Raw genomic sequence first — 19640 nt, forward strand, 5'->3', positions numbered from 1 at the left:
GACAGCAGCAGTGTAGATACCCCCATTGTGGTGATTATAATTTACCACTGGTTTAACAACCAGCTGACAAAATTCCTGAGTATTTACCAGTTGGTTCCCATAAGCTGGGACAACTGGGTTCCAACATGACATTGGGGGTTATACCCAGATGGCCACTGAGCCAGCAGTCATTCACTGAGAAGTGATGTTCGGGGGTGGGGGGGTGTGTGGGGGTGGGGGGTGTGTGTGTGGGGTGTGGGGGGTGGGGGGGGAGCTAAGATGGCAGAGGAGTAGGACGGGGAGAACACTTTCTCCCCCACAAATTCATCAAAAGAACATTTAAACGCCGAGTAAATTCCACAAAACAACTTCTGAATGCCGGCAGAGGACATCAGGCACCCAGAAAAGCAACCCAAGTCTTCGAAAGGAGGTAGAAAAAATATAAAAGACAAAAAAAAAAGAGACAAAAGAGGGAGGGACAGAGTTCTGTCCTGGGAAGGGAGTCTTAGAAAGAGAGAAGTTTCCAAACACCAGGAAACCTTCTCACTGCCGAATCTGTGCCAAGCTTTGGAAGCACAGAGGGCAATATAACAGGGAGGAAAAATAAATAAACAATTAAAACCTGCAGATTGTGAGCCCTACGGTAACTCCCCCAGCGGAGAAGCAGCGCAGACACCTGCACACGCCATTGGCAAGCGGGGGCTGGGCAGGGAGGCGCGGCGCGGGCTGCATCACTCAGAGTAAGGATCTGGCCTGAATACCCCGAGCGCTATCTGAGCGAAATAATTTGGGCTAGCAAACCAGACTGTGGGATATCTACCACGCGAAAAGTCAGCCCTAACCTAAGATACTGCCAGGCCCACGCACAGAACAAAGGACTGAACAGAGATAGCCGGCTGCAGACCATCCCCCTCCGGTGACAGGCAGCCAGAGCCAGAAGTGGGCAATCGCAGCCCCAGTGAGACATTACCTATAAAACTGTAAGCAAGCTTCTTTGCTAACTAAAACTTCTTGGGGCTCTGGACGGTCAACATCCACCTGAGAAGGTGCACCGGTTGTACACCTAGATAACCGAGCGGCGGGGAGGCCATAAGTCGCAGCAATCGCACTGGCCAAACACCTCATCAGCTGAGCTGCTCGGACCTGGGAAGGGCATAAAACGCAGGCCCAACCGAGTCTGCACCTCTGAGGACTACCCGAGTGCCTGAACCTGAGCAGCTTGGACCTGGGAGGTGCTAGCAGCCCAGGGCTGGCCACGTATGGTTCCTGGAGGAGCAACCTAGAGCCTGAGCAGTGTGGTTAGGAAGGCTACACGCGCCGTGAGCAGGGGCAGATCCAGTGTGGCTGAGGCACTGCGAGCACACGCCAGTGTTATTTGTTTGCAACGTCCTTCCCTCCCCACAGCGCGACTGAACAAGTGAGCACCGCCCCCCCCCCAAAAAAAATAAGTGTCCACCACCCATCCCCTTTGTGTCAGGGCAGAAACCAGACACTGAAGAGACCAACAAACAGAAGAACCTATAACAGAGGGAACCGCCTTGGAAGCTACAGGCAATAGATTAAAACCCTGTGGTTAGTACCGACTACATAGGAAGGGGTCTATAGATCTTGAGAAATATAAATCGGATCAAGGAACTAGCCGAAAATGAACTGACCCCACAATACTCACAACAAAACCAGAGAAAGTCCTAGATATATTTTTACTATGTTTATGATCAGTCTTTCTTTTTTTTTTTAATTAAAAAAAATTTTTAAGTCCTCTATTATTCCTTTAATTTTCACTTTTATAACCTACTACTACTTTAAAAAAAAAAAAGACCCTATTTTTTTTAAAGCAAACTTCATATATATATTTTTTATAATTTTTGTGACCTTGTTTGTTTGTTTTTTTTTCTTTTCTTTAACATTTTATTTTTGAAATTCCAAACTCTACTCTAGATTTTTAATTTATGCTTTTTGGTATTTGTTATCAATTTTGTACCTATATTTTCTTTATAATTTTTGTGACTTTGTTTTTGTTGGGTTTTTTTTCACTCTCTTTCTTTTTCTTCTTCTTTTTTTTAACATTATATTTTTGAAATTCCAAACTCTACTCTAGATTTTTAACTTTTGCTTTTTGGTATTTGTTATCAATTTTGTACCTATATTTTCTTTATAATTTTTGCAACTTTGTTTGTTTTGTTTGTTTGTTTTTTCTCTTTTTCTTTTCCTTCTTCTTTTCTTTAACATTGTATTTTTGAAATTCCAAACTCTACTCTAGATTTTTAATTTTTGCTTTTATGTATTTGTTACCAATTTTGTACCTTTAAGAACCCAATCTTCAGTACCCATTTTTCACTAGGGAGCGAGATTACTGGCTTGACTGCTCTCTTTCCCTTTGGACTCTCCTTTGTCTCCACTGGGTCGCCTGTGTCTCCTCCCTAACCCCTCTCTACTCTACCCAACTCTGTGAATTTCTGTGTGTTCCAGATGGTGGAGAACACTTAAGGAACTGATTACTGGCTGGATCTGTCTCCCTCCTTTTCATTTCCCCCTTTTATCCTCCTGGCCACCTCTGTCTCCTTCCTCCTTCTTCTCTTCTCTGTATAACTCCGTGAACACCTCTGAGCAATCCAGTTGTGGCGTGCACATAAGGAAGTGATTACTGGCTAGCCCACTCTCTCCTCTATTGATTCCACCTCATCTCATTCAGGTCACCCCTAACTCCCTCCTCCCTCTTCTCTTCTCCATGTAACGCTGTGAACCTCTCTGGGTGACCCTCATGGTGGAGAAACTTTTCATCTTTAACGTAGATGTTTTATCAGTGGTGCTGTATAGAAGGAGAAGTTTTGAAACTACTGTAATAATAAGACCGATAACTGGAAGCAGGAGGCTTAAGTCCAAACCCTGACTCCAGGGAACTCCTGACTCCAGGGATCATTAATTGACAGGAGCTAATCAAACGCCTCCATACCTACACTGAAACCAAGCACCACACAAGAGCCAACAAGTTCCAGGGCAAGACATACCAAGCAAATTCTCCAGCAACACAGGAACACAGCCCTGAGCTCCAAGATACAGGCTGCCCAAAGTCACCCCAAAACCATAGACATCTCATAACTCACTACTGGACATTTCATTGCACTCCAGAGAGAAGAAATACAGCTCCACCCACCAGAACACCTACACAAGCTTCCCTAACCAAGAAACCTTGACAAGCCACCTGTACAAACCCACACACAGCAAGGAAACGCCATAATAAAGAGAACTCCACAAACTGCCAGAATACAGAAAGGACACCCCAAACTCAGCAATTTAAACAAGATGAAGAGACAGAGGAATACCCAGCAGATAAAGGAACGGGATAAATGCCCACCAAACCAAACAAAAGAGGAAGAGATAGGGAATCTACCTGATAAAGAATTCTGAATAATGATAGTGAAATTGATCCAAAATCTTGAAATCAAATGGAATCACAGATAAATAGCCTGGAGACAAGGATTGAGAAGATGCTAGAAAGGTTTAACAAGGACCTAGAAGAAATAAAAAAGAGTCAATATATAATGAATAATGCAATAAATGAAATAAAAAACACTCTGGAGGCAACAAATAGTAGAATAACAGAGGCAGAAGATAGGATTAGTGAATTAGAAGATAGAATGGTAGAAATAAATGAATCAGAGAGGAAAAAAGAAAAATGAATTAAAAGAAATGAGGACAATCTCAGAGACCTCCAGGACAATATTAAACGCTACAACATTCGAATCATAGGGGTCCCAGAAGAAGAAGACAAAAAGAAAGACCGTGAGAAAATACTTGAGGAGATAATAGTTGAAAACTTCCCTAAAATGGGGAAGGAAATAATCACTCAAGTCCAAGAAACCCAGAGAGTCCCAAACAGGATAAACCCAAGGCGAAACACCCCAAGACACATATTAATCAAATTAACAAAGATCAAGCACAAAGAACAAATATTAAAAGCAGCAAGGGAAAAACAACAAATAACACACAAGGGAATTCCCATAAGGATAACAGCTGATCTTTCAATAGAAACTCTTCAAGCCAGGAGGGAATGGCAAGACATATTTAAAGTGATGAAAGAAAATAACCTACAGCCCAGATTATTGTACCCAGCAAGGATCTCATTCAAATATGAAGGAGAAATCAAAAGCTTTACAGACAAGCAAAAGCTGAGAGAATTCAGCACCACCAAACCAGCTCTCCAACAAATACTAAAGGATATTCTCTAGACAGGAAACACAAAAAGGGTGTATAAATTTGAACCCAAAACAATAAAGTAAATGGCAACGGGATCATACTTATCAATAATCACCTTAAACGTAAATGGGTTGAATGCCCCAACCAAAAGGCAAAGACTGGCTGAATGGATACTAAAACAAGACCCCTACATACGCTGTCTACAAGAGACCCACATCAAAACAGGGGACACATACGGATTGAAAGTGAAGGGCTGGAAAAAGATTTTCCATGCAAATAGGGACCAAAAAAAAGCAGGAGTAGCAATACTCATATCAGATAAAATAGACTTTAAAACAAAGGCTGTGAAAAGAAACAAAGACGGTCACTACATAATGATCAAAGGATCAATCCAAGAAGAAGATATAACAATTATCAATATATATGCACCCAAGACGGGAGCACTGCAATATGTAAGACAAATGCTAACAAGTATGAAAGTAGAAATTAACAATAACACAATAATAGTGGGAGACTTTAATACCCCACTCACACCTATGGATAGATCAACTAAACAGAAAATTAACAAGGAAACACAAACTTTAAACAATACAATAGACCAGTTAGACTTAATTGATATCTATAGGACATTTCATCCCAAAACAATGAATTTCACCTTTTTCTCAAGCGCACATGGAACCTTCTCCAGGATAGATCACATCCTGGGCCATAAATCCAGCCTTGGTAAATTCAAAAAAATAGAAATCATTCCAAGCATCTTTTCTGACCACAATGCAGTAAGATTAGATTTCAATTACGGGAGAAAAACTATTAAAAATTCCAACATATGGAGGCTGAACAACACGCTGCTGAATAACCAACAAATCACAGAAGAAATCAAAAAAGAAATCAAAATCTGCATAGAAACGAATGAAAATGAAAACACAACAACCCAAAACCTGTGGGACACTGTAAAAGCAGTCCTAAGGGGAAAGTTCATAGCAATACAGGCATACCTCAAGAAACAAGAGTCAAATAAATAACCTAACTCTACACCTAAAGCAACTAGAAAAGGAAGAGATGAAAAACCCCAGGGTTAGTAGAAGGAAAGAAATCTTAAAAATTAGGGCAGAAATAAATGCAAAAGAAACAAAAGAGACTTAGAAAAAATCAACAAAGCCAAAAGCTGGTTCTTTGAAAGGATAAATAAAATTGACAAACCATTAGCCAGACTCATCAAGAAACAAAGGGAGAAAAATCAAATCAATAAAATTAGAAATGAAAATGGAGAGATCACAACAGACAACACAGAAATACAAAGGATCATAAGAGACTACTATCAACAATTATATGCCAATAAAATGGACAACGTGGAAGAAATGGACAAATTCTTAGAAAACTACAACTTTCCAAAACTGGACCAGAAAGAAATAGAAAATCTTAACAGACCCATCACAAGCACGGAAATTGAAACTGTAATCAAAAATCTTCCAGCAAACAAAAGCCCAGGTCCAGACGGCTTCACAGCTGAATTCTACCAAAAATTTAGAGAAGAGCTAACACCTATCCTGCTCAAACTCTTCCAGAAAATTGCAGAGGAAGGTAAACTTCCAAACTCATTCTATGAGGCCACCATCACCCTAATACCAAAACCTGACAAAGATGCCACAAAAAAAGAAAACTACAGGCCAATATCACTGATGAACATAGATGCAAAAATCCTTAACAAAATTCTAGCAATCAGAATCCAACAACACATTAAAAAGATCATACACCATGACCAAGTGGGCTTTATCCCAGGGATGCAAGGATTCTTCAATATCCGCAAATCAATCAATGTAATACACCACATTAACAAATTGAAAAATAAAAATATGATTATCTCAATAGATGCAGAGAAAGCCTTTGACAAAACTCAACATCCATTTATGATAAAAACTCTCCAGAAAGCAGGATTAGAAGGAACATACCTCAACATAATAAAAGCTATATATGATGAACCCACAGCAAACATTATCCTCAGTGGTGAAAAATTGAAAGCATTTCCTCTAAAGTCAGGAACAAGACAAGGGTGCCCACTTTCACCATTACTATTCAACATAGTTTTGGAAGTTTTGGCCACAGCAATCAGAGCAGAAAAAGAAATAAAAGGAATCCAAATTGGAAAAGAAGAAGTAAAACTCTTACTGTTTGCAGATGACATGATCCTCTACATAGAAAACCCTAAAGACTCCACCAGAAAATTACTAGAACTAATCAATGATTATAGTAAAGTTGCAGGACATAAAATCAACACACAGAAATCCCTTGCATTCCTATAATAATAATGAGAAATAATTCCTTTGTTGTGCAAAAGCTTTTAAGTTTAATTAGGTCCCATTTGTTTATTTTTGCTTTTATTTCCAATATTCTGGGAGGTGGGTCATAGAGGATCCTGCTGTGATCTATGTCGGAGAGTGTTTTGCCTATGTTCTCCTCTAGGAGTTTTATAGTTTCTGGTCTTATGTTCAGATCTTTAATCCATTTTTAGTTTATTTTTGTGTATGGTGTTATATGAGAATAATAAAAATAATGAGAAATAACACTAATAATGAGAAAACTGAAAGAGAAATTAAGGAAACAATTCCATTCACCATTGCAACGGAAAGAATAAAATACTTAGGAATGTATCTACCTAAAGAAACTAAAGACCTATATATAGAAAACTATAAAACACTGGTGAAAGAAATCAAAGAGGACACTAATAGATGGAGAAATATACCATGTTCATGGATTGGAAGAATCAATATAGTGAAAATGAGTATACTACCCAAAGCAATTTATAGATTCAATGCAATCCCTATCAAGCTACCAACGGTATTCTTCACAGAGTTAGAACAAATGATTTCACAATTTGTATGGAAATACAAAAAACCTCGAATAGCCAAAGCTATCTTGAGAAAGAAGAATGGAACTGGAGGAATCAACCTACCTGACTTCAGGCTCTACTACAAAGCCACAATTATCAAGACAGTATGGTACTGGCACAAAGACAGAAATATAGATCAATGGAACAAAATAGAAAGCCCAGAGATAAATGCATGCACATATGGACACCTTATCTTTGACAAAGGAGGCAAGAATATACAATGGATTAAAGACAATCTCTTTAACAAGTGGTGCTGGGGAAATTGGTCAACCACTTGTAAAAGAATGAAACTAGAGCACTTTCTAACACCATACACAAAAATAAACTAAAAATGGATTAAAGATCTGAACATAAGACCAGAAACTATAAAACTCCTAGAGGAGAACATAGGCAAAACACTCTCCGACATAGATCACAGCAGGATCCTCTATGACCCACCTCCCAGAATATTGGAAATAAAAGCAAAAATAAACAAATGGGACCTAATTAAACTTAAAAGCTTCTGCACAACAAAGGAAACTATAAGCAAGGTGAAAAGACAGCCTTCAGAATGGGAGAAAATAATAGCAAATGAAGCAACTGACAAACAGCTAATCTCAAAAATATATAAGCAACTCCTACAGCTCAATTCCAGAAAAATAAATGACCCAATCAAAAAATGGGCCAAAGAACTAAATAGACATTTCTCCAAAGAAGACATACAGATGGCTAACCAACACATGAAAAGATGCTCAACATCACTCATCAGAGAAATGCAAATCAAAACCACTATGAGGTACCATTTCACACCAGTCAGAATGACTGCAATCCAAAAGTCTACAAGCAATAAATGCTGGAGAAGGTGTGGAGAAAAGGGAACCCTCTTACACTGTTGGTGGGAATGCAAACTAGTATAGCCACTATGGAGAACAGTGTGGAGATTCCTTAAGAAACTGGAAATAGAACTGCCCTATGATCCAGCAATCCCACTGCTGGGCATACACACTGAGGAAACCAGAATTGAAAGAGACACGTGTACCCCAATGTTCATCGCAGCACTGTTTATAATAGCCAGGACATGAAAGCAACCTAGATGTCCATCAGCAGATGAATGGATAAGAAAGCTGTGGTACATATACACAATGGAGTATTACTCAGCCATTAAAAAGAATACATTTGAATCAGTTCTAATGAGGTGCATGAAACTGGAGCCTATTATACAGAGTGAAGTAAGCCAGAAAGAAAAACACCAATACAGTATACTAACGCATATATATGGAATTTAGAAAAACGGTATACGAGACAGGAAAAGAGACAGTGATGTATAGAACAGTCTTTTGGACTCTGTGGGAGAGGGAGAGGGTGGGATGATTTGGGAGAATGGCATTGAAGTACGTATAATATCATATATGGAATGAGTCACCAGTCCAGGTTCGATGCATGATACTGGATGCTTGGGGCTGGTGCACTGGGACGACCCAGAGGGAAGGTATGGGGAGGGAGGAGGGAGGAGGGTTCAGGATGGGGAACACATGTATACCTGTGGCGGATTCATTTCGATATTTGGCAAAACCAATACAATAGTGTCAAGTTTAAAAATAAAATAAATAAAAAGAGAGAATAACACGCACACACACAAAAAAAGAAGAAGTGAATTTTGAGAGAAAAAAAAAAAGAGAAGTGATGTTCCTCTGGGCAAGTGCAGTGAAAGATGGAGGGAGGGGGGGATGAAAAGTAATAAATATACTCCCTGCCCCTTAAGTACCTACGTTCACATTCTAGAGACAAAACATGTGAATCAGGACCTTGTATTGTGGAAGTCTGTGCTGACATCCTTGCTTCTGATTAAGGTCACCATGACTTCCAGAAAAGTGACCGGCAAAGGCCAACAACACTGTCCAACTGACCAGTTATTTTCAGACTGTGAAGGATTTGGTCATAGTGAAGGGTCTTTGGGGATTGGCTAGTTGGATCCTTGAAGGAAACAAAAATGATTCTGGTCTTGGAAATGAATTGGAAGTAAATCAGCACAGAGTGACTAGGCTTCCTCAAAGCACTGTGGCTGATCATTTATGGAGACAGCAGGCGTAAATTTCCTGTCATCACTGAGCCTGAAGATCTCACTATTTAAGAAGCACAGAGAACTTTTGCTAAATTAACTGTTAATTTTATGGCCAAGAATAGAGAATTTAATGCAACTTTATAATTGCTTTATTTTTGGCTGAAAATGGTCCTGTTTGTCGGAAAGACCCATGTGAAATTTTGTCGTCCTCAATTTATTTACTTAGTTATGGGATGTAAAAAACATTAAAGTACATTTTAAAAGCAAATGTATTATATTTAGTATTTTTACATTAAATTGTATATGATATGCTATGTATTCCTCTCAAGAAAGATGAAACTTAGGTTTACGGGATTTCTTTTTCTTTCTTTTTTTAAAATTTTATTTATTTATTATTTTTGGCTGTGCTGTGTATCTTCATCGTTTCACCCTGGCTTTCTCTAGTTACGGCAAGTGGGGCTACTCTCTAGTTGTGATGCACGGGCTTCCCATTGCGGTGGCTTGTCTTGTGCAGCACAGGCTCTGGGCACACAGGCTTCAGTCATTAGAGTTCACAGGCTCCAGAGGGTGCAGGCTTCAGTAGCTGTGGTGCACAGGCTTAGTTACTCCATGACAAGTGGAATCTTCCCAGATCAGGGATCGAAGCTGTATCCCCTGCATTGGCAGGCAGTTTCTTAACCACTAGACCACCAGGGAAGTCCTACAGGATATCTTATGATTAGTCAGAAGTTGATTAACATGCTAGGGTATTGCTTCTTATTCTTTTTCTTTCCTTAGTATATGTAAAACTTCAGCTACTTGAATTAAGCTGACAATGTTTATGGTTCTAAAACTAAAGATATTTATGGCAGTTTTCCCCTTTCTGTTGATAGTTTCAGCCTTTTGTGGGATACTCTTTTAATCAGTGTGCAGTGGTTGGAAACGGGGGAATTTTAAATCAGTCTCTCTGTGGAGCTGAAATCGATAAAGCTGACTTCGTTTTTAGGTAAGTACTATCAAATTGTTGTTTTTTTTTTTAATCCAAGATCAGTTCAATATTTTAAAGGAATAGTCTAAAGATACTCTGTTTAGATTTTGATCTTTGAAATTTATTGCTTAAGCCTACAATTTATCTGGTTTGTTTTCTGAAGTGTTAAACGGATCATGAGTTCCTTTGAATGTTGATACCAGAAGGATAAAACTGCTATGCTTACTAAACTTTCCAGAAACCCTGTATGAAATCATGGTGAAAGAGGATCTTCACTGAAGGACTTGTCAGAGACTTCAGTGTATCAAGGATAACTTTTTTTTTCTTAAACAGCATTTCAAGAAAACTTTGTTTTCAGGTAATACTTATGAAAATGCTGACTTAGATTTTGTATAGCATAAATAAACATCATTGTTTATTTAGATTTCTAAATAAACATCATTGTTTATTTCTAAATAAACATCTAAATAAACTTTGTTTATTTAGATTTCTAAATAAACATCATTGTTTATTTAGATATCTAAATAAACATCATTGTTTATTTAGATTTCTGGCCTGAAATTTAAGTGGGGGAAAATGTGGCTTGTAAAATTCTGATCTTTTAAAATGTTTATATCTCAGTACAAGCTAGCTTGCCAAAAACAGAAGCAAAAGTGTTTTCTATGTGTTTCTGAACTAATAAGACAAAGCAGAGAGCATCTCCACTTTCAGAACATGATGGAAAGATGATTCATCCTTGTGAGGATGGATTTCAATTGAAATGTACCTTTTCATAAAGTTGAAATCTGTTTCTTCCTATTTCATGAGCAATGATTGCATGCATCTGAGGAAGATCCTTTGATCTTTATTGATTTAATGCTGCCCTTTTTATTAGCACATGAAAAGGAAATACAGTTTTGGATCAGGAGCTCCCCCTCACTTTAATCTCATTTAGAATTTTATGCTGAAAGTAATGACAGAACAACAGACCTGGCAGTCCAACAAGTATTGTGTTCCTCATGATGAATGTGGAAATGGTGAATACCTGCATGATTTAGCCATTTTGCTAACGTACTCAGTATGGAAAAGCCAGGGGGGAAAATAAATAATTCTTCTCATAATAGACTTGTTATAGACTGAAAATTCCCAAAACATCTGGGGTGAATATTATGCCTAAATATCCATTTTACTTTATAACACGTATAAGAAATACAAGTTTAGGTTTAACAAGCAGAAAAAACAACAACAACTCAACAGCTACTTAATTTATAACTCTGAAATAAATGTATATATTCTAGATTCTGCATTTGCTGATGCCAGGTATTTTTCTGAATAGAAATACTTTTTTTTTTAAATTTTTTCAGAATATAAATACTAACTTCAATACTTTTGAAGTTAGCCTTCCAAACATAAAGGTCAGATGGGGGCTATACATAGTTGATGTCATTAAAATTCATTTAATGTTTAAGCCTATATTGATTTTGGCCATACATGTTTTATAGTTTATAAAACCATCTGGAAACTGCTTGTGATTTTTCATTTCAGAAGATTGGGAGCTGTCAATTAAAAGTGTAAGGAACAAGAATAGGTGTTGAGTGGCTTCACTGTACTTTATATATGCAATACACAATATTTCCCCTATGGGTCTCCAGTGATATCATATTGGAAATCATTGTTGAGTCTTCAAAAGGATATGAAGTAGTTATGTTCTGGAAAGTAGATTTGTTACAGGAAGTCCACTAATGAAGATATTTCTGTGGCCTGTTATCTATGATTAATATTTGTTTTTTCCAAAGTGCCATCTTTGTTTTAGGATGTATCTTTTTTATCAGTGAGGGAAGTACATGTTTCATTTATTCATATATTTCACAGAGGATGAAACAGATTATTTTAACCTCAGGAGCATTACAGAACACAGTCAAGTTTAAACAGCTTTCCTCAGAGATGCTCCCTTTGTATGTATAGCTTTAAAGAAATGGTCTACTTGAAATTCTGTAAATGATACTTAGGGAGTCGTAACCAACTTTCCCTTTTTTTGTGACAAGAATATGCTTACTCAAAATTACAATTCTTAATTTGTTTTCCAATTTAAAAACCAATTAGTACTCAAAAGAGGATGAGAACATCAATATGAAAGCATCATTATAAGAACATTAGAGCTTTATTTATTAACAGCTTAATTTGGTGGAAAAACTATCCATATGGGAATCAGGAAATTTTTAATTTTTTATATACTCTTTGCTTCTGGCAGACATTATAACCATAATGACAATGCCTCAATTTTTAAAAATTTGTAAATTGACAATAATACCTAACAGAAGCCAAATATATTAAGAAAAGGTGGCAAGAATACACAGAAGAACTATACTAAAGAGATCTTAATGACCAGATAACCCCAATGGTGTGATCACTCACCTAGAACCAGATATCCTGGAGTCCGAATCAGATGGGCCTTAGGAGACACCACTGTGAACAAAGCTAGTGGAGGTGATGGAATTCCTATATCAAATCCTAAAAGATGATGCTGTGAAAGTGCTGTACTCAATGTGGCAACAAATTTGGAAAACTCAGCAGTGGCCACAGGACTGGGAAAGGTCAGTTTTCATTCCAATCCCAAAGAAAGGCAATGCCAAAGAATATTCGAACAACTGCATAGTTGCACTCATCTTACATGCTAGCAAAGTAATGCTCAAAATTCTCCAAGCAGGGCTTCAACAGTACATGAACTGAGAACTTCCAGATGTTCAAGCTGGGTTTAGAAAAGGCAGAGGAACCAGAGATCAAATTGCCAACCTCCGTTGGGTTTTTGAAAAAGCAAGAGAGTTCCACAAAAACATCTACTTGTGCTTTATTGACTATGCAAAAGCCTTTAACTGTGTGAATCACAACTGAAAAATTCTTAAAGATATGGGAATACCAGACCACCTTACCTGCCTCCTGAGAAATCTGTATATAGGTCAAGAAGCAACAATTAAACGTTGTACAACAAACTGGTTCCAAATTGGGAAAGGAGTATGTAACAGCTGTATATTGTCAACCTGTTTATTTAACTTATGCGCAGAGTACATCGTGCACAATGCCAGGCTGAATGAAGCAAAAGCTGGAATCAAGATTGCGGAGGGAAATGTCAATAACTTCAGATATGCAGATGCCACCACTCTGATGGCAGAAAGTGAAGAGGAATTGAGGAGTCTTTTGATGAAAGTGAAAGAGGAGAGTGAAAAAGCTGGCTTAAAACTCAACATTCAAAAAAACTAAGATCATGGCATCCAGTCCCATCACTTCATGGCAAATAGATGAGTATCAATGGAAATAGTGAGAGATTTTATTTTCTTGGGCTCCAAAATCACTGCAGATGGTGACTGCAGCCATGAAATTAAAAGACACTTGCTCCTTGGAAGAAAAGCTATGACCAACCTAGAGAGCATATTAAAAAGCAGAGACATTATTTTGCCAACAGAGGTCTATCTAGTCAAAGTTACAGTTTTTCTAGTAGTCATGTATGGATGTGAGATCTGGACCATAAAGAAAGCTGAGTGCTGAAGAATTGATGCTTTTGAACTGTGGTGTTGGAGAAGACTTTTGAGAGTCCCTTGGACCGCAAGGAGATCAAACCAGTCAATCCTAAAGGAAATCAGTCCTGAATATTCATTGGAAGGACTGATGCTGAAGCTGAAGCCCCAATACTTTGGCCACCTGATGTGAAGAACTGACTCATTAGAAAAGACTCTGATGCTGGGGAAGATTGAAGGCAGGAGAAGGGGACAGCAGAAGATGAGATGGTTGGATGGCATCACTGACTCAATGGACAAGAGTTTGAGCAAGCTCCAGGAGTTGGTGATGCACAGGGAAGCCTGGCATGCTGTGGTCCATGGGGTCACAGAGTCAGACACAAATGAGTAACTGAACTGAACTGACCACCATAGGAATCTAATTAATATAAATAATTTAAATAAAAGGATTGTGAACTCTTCAAATGCTAGGCAAGGTGTAATTGTCACTTCTAGTTTTGTCACTGAAAGCATTTATCAGATTCTTACGTTTTATCCAATGTTGAAATGCCAACTAAGAGTTTGTTGCCGTTGTTGTGTAGTCGCTAAGTCATGTCCAACTCTTTTGCAACCCCATAGACTATAGCCTGCCAGGCTATAGCATTTTCCAGCAAGAATATTGGAGTAGGTTGCCATTTTCTTCTCCAAGGGGTCTTCCCAACCCAGGATCGAACCTGTGTCTAAATTCTGTACTTATTAAGTATTTTCGATGGAAATCAGATGAATTCTGAGACTCTATTTACAGCAGTAATTTTCTCCAATAAAATGAGAATGGTCACATGCATATGTGTGGATGTACTTTTTTTTGAAAGTTATATTTTGAGAATATTTTTTCTTCCAAATTTCAGGTGTAATCTCCCCCCAACCACAGGAAATGTTACCAATGATGTTGGGACTAAAACCAACCTGGTGACTCTAAATCCCAGTATTATAAAGCTAAGGTAAGTCCCTCCAAGTTACATAACTGTTCAAGACCACTTTTTTATTATTTAACCTATTTCTTAGTCTAAGCCCCAATCTTGCTGCTGAGACTGTCTGGAATGGCTTTGTAAGGAAAATACATAAGAATATATTAGTAATTTAGGTTGGGCTCATGAGAGGTATGTCCAGTTGCACTTCTAATGTCTTAAGTCAAGGGTTGCTAATAAAATTAGAACTTACTTATCTCTTCATGTTTTTCACGAGTACTGAAGTTTTTAAAAAATTATTTCCTTTCAGAATTTAAATGTTACTATTTTGTCTTGATAAAACTTTCTTGAAAAAACTTAGTCTACTTAGAAGCTTCAGAGAGTAAGCCTTAGGAGAACCTGACAAAATTGTCAGGGCACTTTGGGCAGTTTATTACTAAAAAATAATTCCCATATTTTATTTTCCACAATGTCACTACTATGAAATATTGGCTGTTCAGTAAAAATCCCATTAAAAGTGAAAGTGTTAGCTTCTCAGTCGTGTCTGACTCTTTGCGACGCCATGGACTTCTGTCCATGGGATTCTCCAGGCAAGAATACTGGAGTGGGTAGCCATTCCCTTCATCAGGGGATGTTTCTGATCCAGGGGTCAAACCCGGGTCTCCTGCATTGCAGGCAGATTCTTTACTGTCTGAGCCACCAGGGAAGCCCCAAAATCCTATACTTAGTTTTATTCAGTTGTTTTCATCCAAAGTGATTAATAATTGTTGTTAGTAGAATATATCCCTCAAATAGTTCTAGTATGACTTAAGAGAATATAACATATTATACCTGTCTCCCCAGAGTTTATTTTCTGAACACATGCACTTAGGTATACCAGTGTATTTACTGAGGCATTATTTAAATGAAACACATAGAGCTATCACAGTCCACGGAGGAAATTTAAAATGCATATGTGTGTGTGTGTGTGTGTGCATATAGATATTTTAAGTTTTCTAAAGCAGAGATCCCCAGCCTCTGGGATCTAATGCCTAATGATCTGAGGTGGAACTGATATAATAATAATAGAAATAAAGTACACAATAAAGATACTGCACTTGAATCATTCCCAAACCACCCCCACCCCCCAGTTCATGGAAAAATTATCTTCTGTGAAACCAGTCCCTGGTGCCAAAAAGGTTGGGGACTGCTGTTTTAAAGAAAATTGTTATTTTATAATAATATGTATACTTGAATATAGCTCAATGAATTTTTTTAAATGTATAGATATTTTAAGAGTGTGCTGTGTTTGAGAAAATGTATCAGTATGATACATTTGGAAGGTGTTTCAGCATTAAAAACCAACTTCAGGAAAAAATTACTGAGTTTGAAGATAAAATAATTTTTAAAAATGTATTTCCAGCAAGAATATTGTTCTGTAAGAAGGTAGAAATGAAAGAATAGATATGCCTATTCTATTGAAAGAGATGAAAGAAAAGAAAGAAATGAAGACCTAACCCTTGATATTTATCATACAAGATGCTTGCTGCTGCTGCTGCTACTAAGTCGCTTCAGTCATGTCTGACTCTGTGCGACCCCATAGACGGTAGCCCACCAGGCTCCCCTGTCCCTGGGACTCTCCAGGCAAGAACACTGGAGTGGGTTGCCATTTCCTTCTCCAATGCATGAAAGTGAAAAGTGAAGGTGAAGTCGCTCAGTCGTGTCCGACTCTTGGCGACCCCATGGACTGCAGCCCACCAGGCTCCTCTGTCCATGGGATTTTCCAGGCAAGAGTACCGGAGTGGGGTGCCATTGCCTTCTCCTATACAAGATGTTTACTTAACCTGAATTTCTCTGAATCTTCAGTTTGTCTCTTTTATATACAGTGACATAACTGGTTCTGTTTTTTGGTCAGTGGTATGTTACCCAAACTGTTCCTTTGATGATTATTGTTAAAATCACAATGTTTTAAAAATTTGGCAGATATGGGAACTTAAAGGAAAAGAAAGCAATATTTCTGGAGGACGTTGCAGCCTATGGAGATGCTTTCGTCCTTCTGCCTGCGTTTTCCTTCAGGGCCAATACCGCGGCCTCTTTTAAAGTGTACTACACACTGAAGGAATCTAAAGCAAGACAAAAGGTTTTATTTTTCCATCCCAAGTACCTGAAAAACCTTGCACTCTTCTGGAGGACTAAAGGTGTGACCGAGTATCGCCTGTCCTCCGGCTTGATGATCACAAGTGTGGCAGTCGAGCTGTGTGAGAACGTGAAGCTGTATGGATTCTGGCCCTTCTCTAGAACTGGAGAGAACATGCCTGTCAGCCATCACTACTACGACAATAAGTTACCTAAACGCGGTTTCCATGAGATGCCCAAAGAGTATAGCCAAATTCTCCAGCTTCATGTGAAAGGCATCCTCAAGTTACAGTTTAGCAAATGTGAAACAGCCTGAACCAAATGCCTTTAAATGGGCATCATGTTCACATAATGCAGTTGGTGAGTAACTATTCCCAAACGCCGAGAGAGATGGTTGTAGTGTTTCATAGGAAGAGTCCCAAAAGTTGGTTGGCTCCATGCTCCACACTATGTGTGCAACCTTAGCAACTCATTTAATTGTTCTAATCGTCAGTTTCTCTTCCTGTAAAATGGGCATCATGATATCTAACTCATGTTAGGAAAATGTGATAATCTATGAAATCTTTTGGCAAGTATTTGGTGTGAGGTAGGGACTCTAAGAATATTTCTTTGTTGATGTTTACCATTTTCACCCTCACCAGACATAATAAAAGGTAGGATGTCTTGAAGACTCTTTTTGGAGAGAACAGCTGAGTTGCCAAATATCCACTGGAATTCTTTCTCTGGCAGGAACCTCTATTATCCATAAAATCATTCCCGCCTTTCTTCCTAATTTAAAAAGTACATATAAGAAAATTGTTTACTTAAACAAAAAGCCTTTCATTATTCAGGAACGAATGCCTTATGCTTCTAATTACAGTCACTTGTGTCTTGAGCCACACTGATGTAGTGGTTGGATTTAGGCCAATTCTTTTCCTCTTTTACATTTAAAAATCACTCTTTTACATACCTATATTTAATACTTCAAGGGCAGTTACAATTTTTCATACCTGTTGTCTTGTCTGTGGGGAACAGCTGCTTCATGCCGACCCTTTCCCAAACTCGGTGAGAGAGATATAAAAATGACTTAAGGCCTGCAGGAAGGAAGAGATGTGTGTTTCATAAACACGTTGATGTGCATTTTGTAAACACATTGTGCTCAATGTTCACAAAAGCTTTGAGGAGACAGTACTGTGAGGAATGAAACAAGAATGATTCAATTGATTTCAATGAAATCTATTTCAGAGAAGAGGTGGTTTCTGAATTAAACCTAGTGAAGGAGGAAGGCTTCACCAAATGAAGACGAATCTAGGTAGAGGAAACTTGATAGGAGAGAAAGCAGTCCCCTTGATTCCAGTTGAAGTTATTTGAGGGTAAATCATGGTCTTTATCTACAAACTTCCACGTGGTGATGGGATATATAGCCCATGGGGGTGGTGGGTTGGACCTACATCTGTGAAATGGAAATAATACCAAGCTGAATGATTTCATAGGAAAGTCGTAAAAACTAATGCCCAGAGAAACTTAATTCTCAGCAAGGAAAGCTGTACATTTACATGAGAACTAAGACTAATCATTTAAACACCAATATAAAATAAAGCTTAAGGAGACATTGAATACCTTAGGTTATGGTGTTATACATGTTGATGTAGTTCATCCCTGCAGCTATTGAATAAGTAAGTTATTTGACTTAAATAAGTAATAACGTGCACACTTTCCTACTCATTTTTGTACCAGTGTGAGAAGAGCAGAAATAGGAGCAGAGCAGAGTGGACAGCGTGACAAATTCATTATGAATATAATTCTGAATTCTTAACTTAGCCAGATTATTGTTTTATTCAACATTCACTTGTAAGAACACTCTGCTACCAACTGCTTATTTTGCAAAACTAATCTTTAATTTTTAGTTTGATTGTCGTTGACTTTTGTGATACTTTTCTTAATTCACATTCTCATTTGTTCTTTATAGCAAATGAAACCTATTACCTCCATAAATTGGTTTAAAAGTTCATATATAAATATTTTCTAAAAGAACCATGCTTTTAGTTGCATAGAGTCTAATTCATGTATCTTTTTGTAGCAATGAATAAATGACTGTTTTCTACTGCTTCTAATGAGTTTAATTAGTTTTTAAAAATCTGCTAGCAGGATTGATAATGTCTCTATCATGTTATTAGCAGTGATTATGAAAAATAGATCAGAACACTCTAGTATTTTATAGTTTAGTAAAATGTTTCCCTCAAAATGTTTTCTGCCGGGTAGAAACTTCAACTTTGCATTTTGATGACACTGAAAATACATGATGAGTAAAAATAATAGAATATACTGAAATAAATCGTTAAGTATATGACATGGATAATTTGTAAGTTATTTTAATAAAAATCACTTATGATTTCCAGGACATTTAGAGCTTACTTAAGTTTTTCCTATGTAACTTCCTATTTTAACTTTGGATGTTTTGTCTAGAATATCAAAATAGAATTTTCAGTGTCACTGATAAGAATTTTGGAAATACTCAAAATAGTGTGAAGGTAAGGAGTATTGTCCCAAAGATACCCATGTTTGAGTAAAATGTCAGTAGAAAAACTTTTAAGTTGTAGAAGACATGGTATGTCTTTTGCCATGAACACAACCAAAGTTGGTTTCTTGTTTCACATTTGTATTAACGTTTGCGTTGCCAGCCTCAAAGCATGTTGGCGTTTTACAGCTATCCTACCTAGATTTACATTAGCCAAAATTGAGGTCTCAAACAACATGTGTGTTGTTTGTATTGATTCCTGAGTTGGTCTGAGTTGTTGTGAAATCATGAGAGCTTGTAGTTTCCTGCCCTTGTCTGAAACTCTCTTTACTTCTCTAGTGTCCTCAGAGTTGTAGAGAAATAAATGGGGTGGGAGGATGGAGTTCACGTGACATTATCAAAATTCATGTTCTGTTATACTTTTGTTGTTATTGTTCAGGCGCTAAGTCGTTTCTGACTATTCTCCTGCATTGGTAGGCAGGTTCTTTACCACTGAGCCACTAGCGAAACCCCTTATTA

At 37.8% G+C, this 19640-nt stretch overlaps 1 protein-coding gene across 1 annotated transcript in view; it reads left to right on the forward strand.

Annotated features, from left to right (window-relative positions):
- ST8SIA6 (ST8 alpha-N-acetyl-neuraminide alpha-2,8-sialyltransferase 6) overlaps positions 1 to 18712 on the forward strand; it is a 163678-nt gene extending 144966 nt beyond the window's left edge. The window contains exons 6-8 of the mRNA XM_027559842.1: positions 9977 to 10089; positions 14450 to 14542; positions 16472 to 18712. Coding sequence (XP_027415643.1) covers positions 9977 to 10089; positions 14450 to 14542; positions 16472 to 16940 — 675 coding nt within the window. The 3' untranslated portion in view covers positions 16941 to 18712. The remainder of the gene's footprint in view (positions 1 to 9976; positions 10090 to 14449; positions 14543 to 16471) is intronic.
- Positions 18713 to 19640: the final 928 nt, after the last annotated feature.

Source organism: Bos indicus x Bos taurus, chromosome 13 (genome assembly GCF_003369695.1).
Source record: "Bos indicus x Bos taurus breed Angus x Brahman F1 hybrid chromosome 13, Bos_hybrid_MaternalHap_v2.0, whole genome shotgun sequence".
Lineage (NCBI taxonomy): Eukaryota > Metazoa > Chordata > Mammalia > Artiodactyla > Bovidae > Bos > Bos indicus x Bos taurus.